The sequence below is a fragment of the Vipera ursinii genome (assembly GCF_947247035.1).
Source record: "Vipera ursinii genome assembly, chromosome: 1".
NCBI classification, from domain to species: domain Eukaryota; kingdom Metazoa; phylum Chordata; class Lepidosauria; order Squamata; family Viperidae; genus Vipera; species Vipera ursinii.
This window is the reverse complement of record NC_139512.1, coordinates 314,497,403-314,508,340: the sequence shown is the minus strand read 5'-3', so window position 1 is coordinate 314,508,340 and position 10,938 is coordinate 314,497,403. Positions and strand designations below refer to the sequence as shown.

Sequence of the window (10,938 nt, the reverse complement as noted above, 5' to 3'; positions counted from 1 at the left end):
GGTATAGGGTTTCTTGCCTGAGCAAGGATGACCTCCAAGGTCCCTTCCAACTTTTTATTATTATTATATTGTTATTGTTATTATTATTAATCGTACAGTCAGCCAGATGTTCAGACTGGATTTGGCACTTTTGTCTACTTATCGAGTCCTTACCAAGGATCTGGGATAGGCAGATGTGGATGTTTGATGGTATTAAAGATATTGTTGCAGGATGGAAGCAGTTCCTAGTAAGGCCGCCTTTTGCAATTGACTAATGGCGAATTTGTCAATGCCAATGATGTTCAAGTGGTGCTCCAGTTGTTTTGGGATTGCACCCAAGGCGCCTATTGCTATTGGTACTATCCTTGCTTGCCTTTGCCACAGTCTTTCTATTTGTAGGTCTTTGTATTTTGTTATCTTCTCCAGTTCTTTCTTGTATCTTCTGCTGTCTCCAGGCACTGCCATATCCACTATCCAGACTTTTTTGTCTGTCTGTCTTTCTTTTTCTCTTTCTTTCTTTCTCTTTTTTTCTTTTTCTTTCTTTCTTTCCTTTATGATGATGATAATGATGTTTGGCCAGTGAAGCTGCACTTATGGACTGGGCCTCTGCCCCAATCAGCTGGCTTTATGGAAACTGCATACCTCTCCTGGCTCTTGGTAGACTTTGGGGAAGGCAGTTACCTGTATGCAAAGGTAGCAGCTTCAGGATGTTTTCTAAAACCTCCCCCCCCCCCCCCCGAAAAAACCACATTTTTTTCAGTAAAGAAAAAAAAAGCTGGGAGAGACAGACTTGCCCCTCCTCCCCCCATTAGATGCTGAAATTAAACTCCACCTCTGCCTTCCAGTTTCAGTCCCTTTAACCACCTCATATGCTAAATTTACTGCATGGTTGGAAAGAGGGTGACAAAATCTGTGTTACTTACTTTGATGAGAGATTGCCGGGCTGAAGAGTAGAGGAAAGGAAGGAAGAAAACAAAGAAAATCCCTGTGGTTGGTCATAAGGAATGGGTATCATTCTTTTCTGGGTTTCATGAACAATGGGGTGCTTGATGTTATTCTGTTTTTTCAAACGTGATGTGAATTTTATTGATTTGACTACAGTATAGTCCGATTGTACTGTACATCTAGCATTGCTTTGTTTGCTTATAATATCATATGGGCATTCATTCTTGCATGTTTATTTGATCTAGGTAATTGTAAACACTTTTTTTTCCTTCTTTTTCTGAAGATGGGAAATGACTACCACCTGTTTGACAAAGGAAAAACAAATTTTTGGGCTGAGAAGTTAACAGAGGTACGTCAGCTCAGTAAACATCTCCTTCTGCTCATACCAGTGACTCATGTTAGTTCATGTGAGCAAAGAAAACTCTGTCAGTTGGCAAGATTAGCATCAGATCAGGCCCAACTTGTGACACAGCTTCTTAAAGAAATGCCTCCAACTCCAGAATTTTCACAGTCTGTAGAATTTACGAAGTTAGCTATTCAGAATGAAAGAATATCACTTTGCCTTAAGATACTAAGTTTGCTTGAAGTTGGAAATGGAATTTGCAAAAGTTAGGAAAAACTTGAAACACAACTACTTGCTCTTTGTCAGTTACCAAATGTAACTGCTTTGTGAACATGAGGGTGCAGTTATTTTTGTGTCATACCCATACAAAGAACTGTATCTAGAAATGTTAGATATTTCTTGTACATAAAACCACTAAAGTCTTCATTCAGATTAACAGAAAGGGATCAATTTGTTAAAATATGTAATTTTCATTTGGGGCAAGAAATTTTTTATAGCTATTGCAAGGAGTGATTTAATTTTGCATAGATGCTGGTCATCTGTGAAACTGATTTTATTCTGTAAATTGTTCTTCCTGTTTTCATGTCAGATTGCATTGCTTCTTTTATTTGTATATCACAGTCTGCACTAACAATTGCATCAGAGTTGTAAAAGAATCTTAAAATAAAGCTGAACGTTATATCAAAGCAGATGAATGTTTTTTTTTACTTTTTTAAAATGATTGATTTTTAAGACTTGACTGTACACAGTGGCAGTCAAATGTGCTTTGTTTTCATTCAGTTGGATATAAGCAATTGTGCACTAGAATGCTAAATGTAGGATAGTCAGTCACCTATAGTTCTCAAAATATAACTTTTCATTTTCCTAATCATTCAGTGAATAAATCTTTCATACTTTGCAGAATACCTCAGCTCTAATTTATTATATGGTAGCACTTTGCTTTGTTGTTTTATATAAATACTTGAAACAGGCATTAGGTGGTGCTATAATACTGTTTTGCTATACAGCCACTGCCTAGAATCTAGATGATGTTTTCTTAAATTCAAGATAATACTGGGAAATTGGAATATTATGTTAGTAAATGTATCTTCAGTGGACTAATATGACACTGCGTGAATCTGAACAATTGTTTCACACACACACACACACTCTTCTGACTCCCAACATCACGGGTACAAAATATCAGGTTTGTGGAGAAGATTTATTTATTTAGAAAATTTATATAGCCGCCTACTTGCACACAGGGACTCTAGGTGGCTTACAAACAATAAAAACACAGATTAGAATGATAAAAAATACAGCCCCCCACCCACATCATCTGGTCAAATAAGCCATTAGATGGGCTCCATCCCACTCTGGGTTCTCCAGGCCTGCTGGCAAAATGAAGTCTTCAGTGCCTTATCTGAATTATCAGTAATATTTTCCCAAAAGTGCTACCAGTAGTTCCCATATGAGTAATGGACCAATAGACTTTTCTAACTATGTTTAACAAGTATGTCCAGCTGGTTTCCAATGATACAAGTAAAAGAAAAGATAATGTATTAAATTATTAGAGCCTTGGTGGAGCAGTGGGCTAATGCCTCCTTAAGTAACACCAGCTGCCTGCAATTAGTGCAGGTTCGCATCCCACCAGGCTCAAGGTTGACTCAGCCTTCCATCCTTCCGAGGTAGGTAAAATGAGGACCCAGATTGTTTGGGGGCAATTAAGCTGACTTTGTAATAATGCCGCTTGGGGTGTGTGTGTGAAAGCCCTAATAAGCAGGCATATACATAGAATGAAGGCTACTGCTAAGCTTGTAAGCCGCCCTGAGTCTTCGGAGAAGGGCGGGATATAAATGGAATAAAAATAAAACATAAATAAAAAATGTACTTAGACAAAATAAAAAAGGAAACTAAGTATATTCACAGATTTCTTATAGGATTTACTTGAAAGCAACAAAATATAGTGAACCATTGTTATACACAATACACTCTTTTCAGTTATATTCAAGTTAAGTAATGTTGATTCCCTGAATGTGAATTTTCTAAGCTTTAAACTTTCATATAATTGGCACTCCTTGCATGGACTTGGCATTGCAGATATTGACAAAACAGGAAAGAGCACAATGGTTCAAATCTAAGTGGCATTAGCAACTTCTAGTCTTGGTTAATTAGTAAACAAAAATAATGTTAAGAACCATCCTTATCACTGGATTTAAAGTATGTTTTAAACCATCTAATATCCCTTTAGTTTATGAATAGCAAATAATTGTAATTAATTCTATGCACATTTCATCATACTATGAGTTACTGTATAACTTTTCAATCAGAAACCTTTAAACCTTAAACAACAGCTGTAAAAGAACAAAAGTCTATTATTGAGTGGTTTCTGTGTAAAGTATTTAATCAGAGTGTGCTATCTTACCTATTGGTTGTTCAAGTGTTGATTATAGGTATCTGTTCACTGCAGCTCTTAAAACTGAAAAGGGGAGAAGGGGGCATTGCCTAATAAGAATTAACAACTTTGGATATAACTATTTTGTCTCACCAGATGCACAAAATGTCTGATAAATGTATTTAAAAATGTTTTGAGAAAATCCTTTTTAAGACTGCAATTTTATATAGTGAATTGCATGAGTTCAATAGCCTTTTACGTCACAATAGACAGCAAAAGGTAGGGACGCGGTGGCTCAGTGGGTTAGGATGCTGAGCTTGTCGATCAGGTGGTCGGCAGTTTGGCGGATCGAATCCCGAGTGCCGCGTAACAGAGTGAGCGCGTTACTCGTCCCAGCTTCTGCCAACCCAGCAGTTTGAAACCACGTAAAAATGCAAGTAGAAAAATAGGAACCACTACGGTGGGAAGGTAACGGCGTTCCGTGCACCTTTGGCGTCCAGTCATGCTGGCCACATTGACCACGGAGACGTCCTCGGACAAGCACTGGCTCTTTGGCTTTGAAACGGAGATGAGCACCGGCCCCTAGAGTTGGAAATGACTAACACGCATGTGCGGGGGAACCTTTACCTTTAGACAGCAAAAGACTAACAAATAGGTGGAGTCAGAAAACAAAATTGCGGCAGTGTTTGGTTTTATTACCGAAAAAAATCAAAGAATTATTTTAAACCCGGGGAGACCTTCCCATTTCCCCAGAGCAGAAGCGAAGGCTACTGCTGTTTTGCAACCTTGGATATAAGACTCACCACTTCCTCGATTTAGGAAGCTTGCTTTCACTTTGCAGAATGCAAGCACTAGGGGGCATCCCTCCCTTCCGTTACTACTCCTCGTCTGTATGCGAAGCTGTCACGTCCACAGCTTGTTAGCAATGCAATTTCGAAGCCTCAGCCTCCTAGCTGCCCAGGCGTTTGAGCTCAAAGGTTAACCCGGGCTCTTTTTTCTGTTTTTTTCACACTTGCTGCGCTTTAGTGGCCGCCCGCTGGGGAACGCTCGCACTTCGGCTAGTATAGCTCTCGGAGTCTGACCTTTCACTTGCCTTGGAGACGGCTCGGAGGACGTTTCTCTGCGCAGCCATTTAGCAACAGGAGTTACTTGAAAAGCGCCCTCTCCCTCCCTCCCGACGAGAACGACGCGCGCCTGGCGGGTTAGCGCCTGCTTGGCCGAAGTGAAAATTCAAGCCGGGAGTTCTGGGGCGAGGCGGGAAGGAAGAGAAGCTGGGCACCTAATGGCCGTGGAAGGAGAGGAGAAGGTGCAAAGCCCAGATCCAAGGGACTCACGGCTTTGCCACCGAGAAGCCCTGGATTTGGAGGGGGACCTGGCCCTTTTTCTCCAAAAGAGATCTGGAAAGACGGTCCTTGCAAACTGGAGGGGAGATGGGAACCCCACCCTCGCTCCCCTCACTGATACCAGCCGCCCGCCCGCCCGCCATTTAGTAAAACGCAGGGCTGTCATTCTACGTGCTTCTGCGCTGATCAGTTCGATAGGGAGTAGACGGGTGTGTTTGTGTGAAGAAGAGTAAGCCGTATATTCCTACCAGTGTTTTAGGCCATTCGCCACTCGAAGTAGAGTCAGAGTCTCTCTCTCTCTCTCTCTCTCTCTATATATATATATATATTCGCTTAGGATATGGCTAATTGTACAAAGAGGTGGGATTGAAAGAGTGATGTTACTTTTTCTGCAAGAAAGGGGCGCTTTGCTTTCACTGAGGTTAAAAGAGTTACAACGACGCGGGGGCGCATGAATAGCTCCCATAAGGCACGGCAGATAACGCTGATTCTAGAGTTCGCCGTTTTAGCGGGCTTACCTTTGGAAAAGACAAACTCCAACAAAGAAATTATGTCTCTTTAACTCAGTGCAAACCTCCCCGGCACTCTCCTCCGTTTACCATTTTTGCTCCGTTTGTCTGACAAACGTTGCAGAGGTTTCCACCGGCAAATTACAAACAGCCGGCGTGCATTCACTACTGGGGCAGAGACCCGAGGTGAATTTGGGAGAGGAAAGAAGGACCCAATACTCTACCACAGCGTTTCCCAACCTTAGGAACTTGAAGATGCGTGGACTTCAACTCCCAGAATTCCCCAGCCAGCTGGCTGGGGAATTCTGGGAGTTGAAGTCCACGCATCTTCAAGTTCCTAAGGTTGGAAAACGCTGCTCTACCAACCACCCCCTGGGCGGACGCTCAAATCTCGAAGGGGCGGGGCTGACGGCAGCGAGCGGCCGAACGTGGCTCCGCAGCTGTACGGCGTCAGACCGCCCCACCTCCCTGCTCTTCGCCAGGCGCAGCGGCGGGCTTTGTCGGCTTGAGCGCAGAGCTTGAGGCTGTGTGTCAAAGGAGAGAGAGCTGGCTTGGCCAATCGCATCACAAGACCTTGAGTGGCTGCCAAGTCTGCCAAGTAAACGGTTGTGGGGCGGTTGCAGGGAGAGGGAGCGGGGGATCCCCTTTTCAGAAGGGAAGGCCAGCCCAGCGGAGGGGAAGGGAGTGAGTGCTCTCTTCGCCCATCGCCCGCTCTCTAATCTTAACGCGGCACTCGTGGGCAGCGGTGGAACTCCTGCCCCACCGGAGGGCCCGAAAGGATTCGTTTCCCAAACCCGTCGCGTGGCACAAAGCTCCTCGGAGGGAGGAAGAGCAGGTGTTGCGGGGCGTCCCAGTTGACTCGCAGGAGCCTTGAAGTTTGTCCTGCTTCTCTACGATCTTCCCAAGCGACGGTGTGAAACGGGCTGCAAATCCCCGCGCCGGCCTTTTGTTTACTTGAGAACTTTCGAGCTGTGCAAGGAGTGGCGGACTTTGGGGCAGAGAGGAAAAGTATTGAAAAACGATGGCTTTCTTTAATTCAACCGCCCATCTCCCCACATTAAGTGACGTAACAAGACAATTGCGCTACAGCACTGGGTGCAGTTATCGAACCTAGACTGTTATTCGTAGGTCTCTTCTCTTTCCTAACTTGGAGTCAAAAGGACTTAATTCGTAAATATACACAGGATTGCACCTCAGTTCAGTCAAGTCCTGCCCTATAGCTTTTCTTTTTTCCACTGACTTTCTGCCCTGTCTGGCTTAGCAGGTGCAACAGCCACGCTGTATCTTCTTGTACGCCGGGTTTGTACGTTGCCAGTGGTTAACCTCATGGGAGTTTCCTGAGCACATGGCGTTATTGCAATTCCTGTGGGAACCAGCCGCCAATTATATTAAGCCTTTTGTATGCTGAAGCGCACTGTGCAAAAAGTAAGTCTTCACACCATGCCTACCCTAAAACATTTTCTGTCGAGAGAAGGAACCTATACGTTGACAGAATGCATTGCAGAGCGTATACAGAACAGTGCTTTCTCTATGCGAATCAACAAACCTTCAGCGCGTGCCTAGTACAGCGAGGACTGAAGGAGTGGGGGGGGGGGAAAAGCTGCTCCGCTCCGCCTTCGTACGCTGTTAACCGTACAGGCCTTCCCCCTCACGGAGGTACTTCAAGAAAATTGGCGGCGCCCAATGAGAGCGCGTAGACTCTGAAGGGCGGAGCTAAGCTGGGAGGGCGGGGAATCGTTGGGTGGTGTTGCTGGGAGACCCCGGCCGGGTCAGTGTTCCGTCCCTCCCCGCTGTTATCCCGGCATTTATATATGGGGCGTGTGCAGCTGCTGCGAAGTTCCAGCAGTCTAGATAGCTGTGGCTTTGGTTGAGTCTGGGAAACTGATGAGATTAATTACGATCTCAAGCAGTTAGCCCCTTTCCTATTCAGTCGTGGCGCATCCAAAGCTTCCGAGGAAAGTGGGATCTTTCGGTCCTTCCTGCATTTCCGACCATTACAGGATCTAGAAATGTCTGCAACACTTTTATCTGCCTTCTACGACATCGACTTTTTCTGCAAGGTAAGAGATGAGTTCGTGGGTTTGTTTTTTTTCTTCCAAGGAGAGGCGGTCGGAATAGTTTTTAAAACTTCTCGCGAGGAATTTTCCAAGCCTTAGGACTGAGCTCGTTTGAACTCGGGACTATACTTTTTAGTGATCTTGTAGAGAAACAAGCTGCAAGATCTGTTGCGTTCTGCAAGATATTTCGAGGGAAGGTAAAACTTTGGCGGACGCCAAGCAACTTTTTTGCTTACTAAAGCGTGCGTTATGTAGTGGGTGTGTTTTAAAATAAAACGACATATACATTGAGCCTCATGCTTGGTACGGCAGGCTCCAGCTGCATTGAATCGGAACTTTTAAAAGTGCATTGATTCGAGTGGGTGGGGCTACAGACCACCCCTCGAAAAGTTTTAAATTGCTTGCAGTGGGAGGGAATCTTGACAACTAGACTCATGGATCGGCGGCTGAAGCTAGGGGGAAAGGGTCCGGACGGCTCGAGCGCTCATAGGGCGTACTGAAAATTGCCAAGTCTTCTTTCAAGATTTGGGAATCGTGATGCACGTTTTTCCGTTCTAATTTTCCGCCTCCCTTTTTTTTCCGGTTCCCAGACCGAAAAATCCTTGAGCAATATGCTGGACAAGAAGGCAGTGGGGAGCCCTGTGGGCACCTCTCCCAGCTCCAATTTCACGCCGGGCTTTCTGCGAAGGCACTCGACCAGTAATCTTCAGGCTCTGGCTAACGGCAACGTCAAGTTTCCTAGTGCCTCGCTGTCCGCGCCCTCTAACTTCGGCAGCCTTAAGGAGCCTGGCAGCGGGGCAGGCGGCAGCAGCAGCCCCACCATTGCCTTGCTGAACAAGGAGAACAAGTTTCGAGACCGGTCTCTCAGCGAGAATGGCGAACGAAGCCAACACCTCATGCAACAGCTGCACCAGCAGCAAGTGGTGGTTGTGGCAGCGGCTTCGGCGGGAAAGGGCGGCGGCGGCGGCGGCAATAATAATGGGGGAGGAGGCGGAGGAAGCGGCGGAGGGGGAGCGCCGATCAACTCCACACGTTACAAGACGGAGCTCTGCCGCCCGTTCGAAGAGAGCGGTTCCTGCAAGTACGGCGAAAAGTGCCAGTTCGCTCACGGCTTCCACGAGCTCCGTAGCCTGACCCGCCACCCCAAGTACAAGACGGAGTTGTGCCGCACTTTCCACACCATCGGCTTTTGCCCCTATGGGCCTCGCTGCCATTTCATCCACAACGCGGACGAGCGCCGCCCAGCGCCCGCCAGCGGCAGCGCTAATCCCCCAGCGGCCCAGCAGCAACCGCCCCCGCCGCCGCCTCCCCCTCTCCAGCCCAACCCTCCGCCTCACAGCAGCCACCCCGCCCACCACCACCACCACCACCCTTCCCTGCACCCCCCCCACGCGGGCAGCACCGGCGACCTTCGCGCCTTCGTCCCCTCCGCCCGAGACCACCCGTTGGGCCCTGGCGGCGGCAACGGCACTAACTTCGGCATCTCACACCCCCGAGGAGGAGGAGGAGAGAGGCCCAAACTCCACCACAGCCTCAGCTTCTCCGGTTTCTCCACCCACCATCACCACGGCGGGGCTGTGGCGCAGGGCGGCGGGCTGGAAGCGGCGGCCCTGATCCTGGAAAGCCCCGGTGGGTCCCGCACCCCGCCGCCACCTTCCGGCGGCTCCTACTGCGACGACTTGGTCGCCTCTTGCGCCAACAATGCCTTCGCCTTCTCGGCCGGCCAGGAGCTGGGCAGCCTCATCGCTCCTCTCACCCTTCACCCGCCGCCGCCGCCGCCTCCTTCAGCGGCTCAGCAGGGCTGCTTCGCCAACGCGGCGGCTTTCTACCGTTGCCATCAGCAGCAGAGCGCTGCAGGGGGAGGAGGGAGCTGCTGCCCGCCGCCCGGCCCTCCCGCCTCCCCGCCTTTCAGCTTCCAGCCTTTGCGCCGCCTCTCCGAGTCGCCTGTCTTCGACGCCCCTCCGAGCCCTCCGGATTCTCTCTCCGACCGAGAGAGTTACCTGAGCGGCTCCCTCAGTTCCGGCAGCCTCAGTGGATCCGAGTCCCCTGGCCTGGATTCGGGTAGGCGTCTGCCGATTTTCAGCCGCCTCTCGATCTCCGATGACTAAGGAGGTCAGGAGGGGGAGAGGAGAGGCCCTCGGAAGCTCCCGTTTTTTAGGGGGTCCTGTTCCCCTGGGCAATCCCAGTGGGGTAGTTACTCGCTGCCCTTTCTTTCCTGTCTTACTTCCCATCCTATTCATCAGGAGTGGAAACTAGCCAAGTTCGCACAGACTATTTTTGTTGCTCGTTTCTTTTTCAGTGTGTGCTTTCCTTTTTTGTTGTTAAAAAAAATCCTTTGATTGCTGAGCAAATTCAGAAAGGAGAAGGCAAAAGAAGCTTTTTTTTTTAATTTTATCAAGATGAACAAAAATCAGTTTGCAGAAGAGCAAATGATGTCATCAAAAGAACAATTTATTTTAACCTAAAGACTTTGGAAGGATGGGATTTCCTTTTTTTTTTCTCCCCTGCAGCCCTCCCAGACTAATTTAATGTGCATCACCAGCAACAGCCATTCCATTTTCAAGTGTTTGTGGGGAGGATACAAAGGGTAAAGAGTATTTAGCAAACAAATCTATCCAATCGTACTCCCTGAAGAATCAGCAATCAATCTGGAGGCCATGAACTCTGCATTCCAGGTCCCTTCAGATCTAAATACAACAAAAAGAATAGAAGAGTGGAATTTGTTGCCTTTCAATCAGATTTAAAATAAATATACTAAATGTATAAGCTTTTAAAAGAAAAATCCAACATCCTGCCAAGAATATGCCTTGATAACACTCTAGTTTTTTATGTATCTATATATATTATAACATGCTAAAACTTCCATTCCAAAGTTTAATATTGGTTCCATTGCCACCACTTAGTGGATGTTTGGCTTAGAACAATTTTTGTTGCTTTATTTGGAAGCATTCAACTGAGTTTATAGTTTGTAATTGTTGATGAATAACTGCTGATTTTTTAATTTTTTTTAGCTGAGTTGTTTGCGCAAGTCACTGCACAACTCAATATGAACCTATTTAACTTATTTATTATCTTGTGAAAAGTATACATTGGTAATTTGTTCATACTGTATTTATCGGGTATGATGAAAAGCAATAGATATATATTCTTTTATTATGTTTAAATTATGATTGCCATTATTAATCGGCAAAATGTGGAGTGTGTTCTTTTCACAGTAATATATGCCTTTTGTAACTTCACTTGGTTATTTTATTGTAAATGAGTAAAATTCTTAATTTAAGAGATTGTATGTAATATTTATTTCATTAATTTCTTTCCTTGTTTACGTAAATTGAAAAATTGCATTGGCTTTTTTTATGGAAATCTGACTCAATGCTGTGGAAGTAGT

General features: G+C 46.2%; 2 protein-coding genes across 7 annotated transcripts in view; both read left to right on the top strand.

Moving 5' to 3' along the window:
* Window positions 1-1,953, top strand: part of THADA (THADA armadillo repeat containing) — a 149,234-nt gene extending 147,281 nt beyond the window's left edge. For all 6 annotated transcript variants that reach the window (XM_083348549.1, XM_083348552.1, XM_083348547.1 and 3 more), the window contains one exon: window positions 1,208-1,953. In XM_083348549.1, the coding sequence (XP_083204675.1) occupies window positions 1,208-1,537 (330 nt within the window). In that variant the 3' untranslated portion in view covers window positions 1,538-1,953. The remainder of the gene's footprint in view (window positions 1-1,207) is intronic.
* A 4,167-nt stretch (window positions 1,954-6,120) lies between these two features.
* On the top strand, window positions 6,121-10,172 carry ZFP36L2 (ZFP36 ring finger protein like 2). Its single transcript, XM_083379441.1, has 2 exons — window positions 6,121-7,553; window positions 8,141-10,172. The coding sequence occupies exons 1-2, from the start codon at window positions 7,503-7,505 to the stop codon at window positions 9,656-9,658; spliced, it is 1,569 nt and encodes a 522-aa protein (XP_083235567.1). The 5' UTR covers window positions 6,121-7,502; the 3' UTR covers window positions 9,659-10,172.
* Window positions 10,173-10,938: the final 766 nt, after the last annotated feature.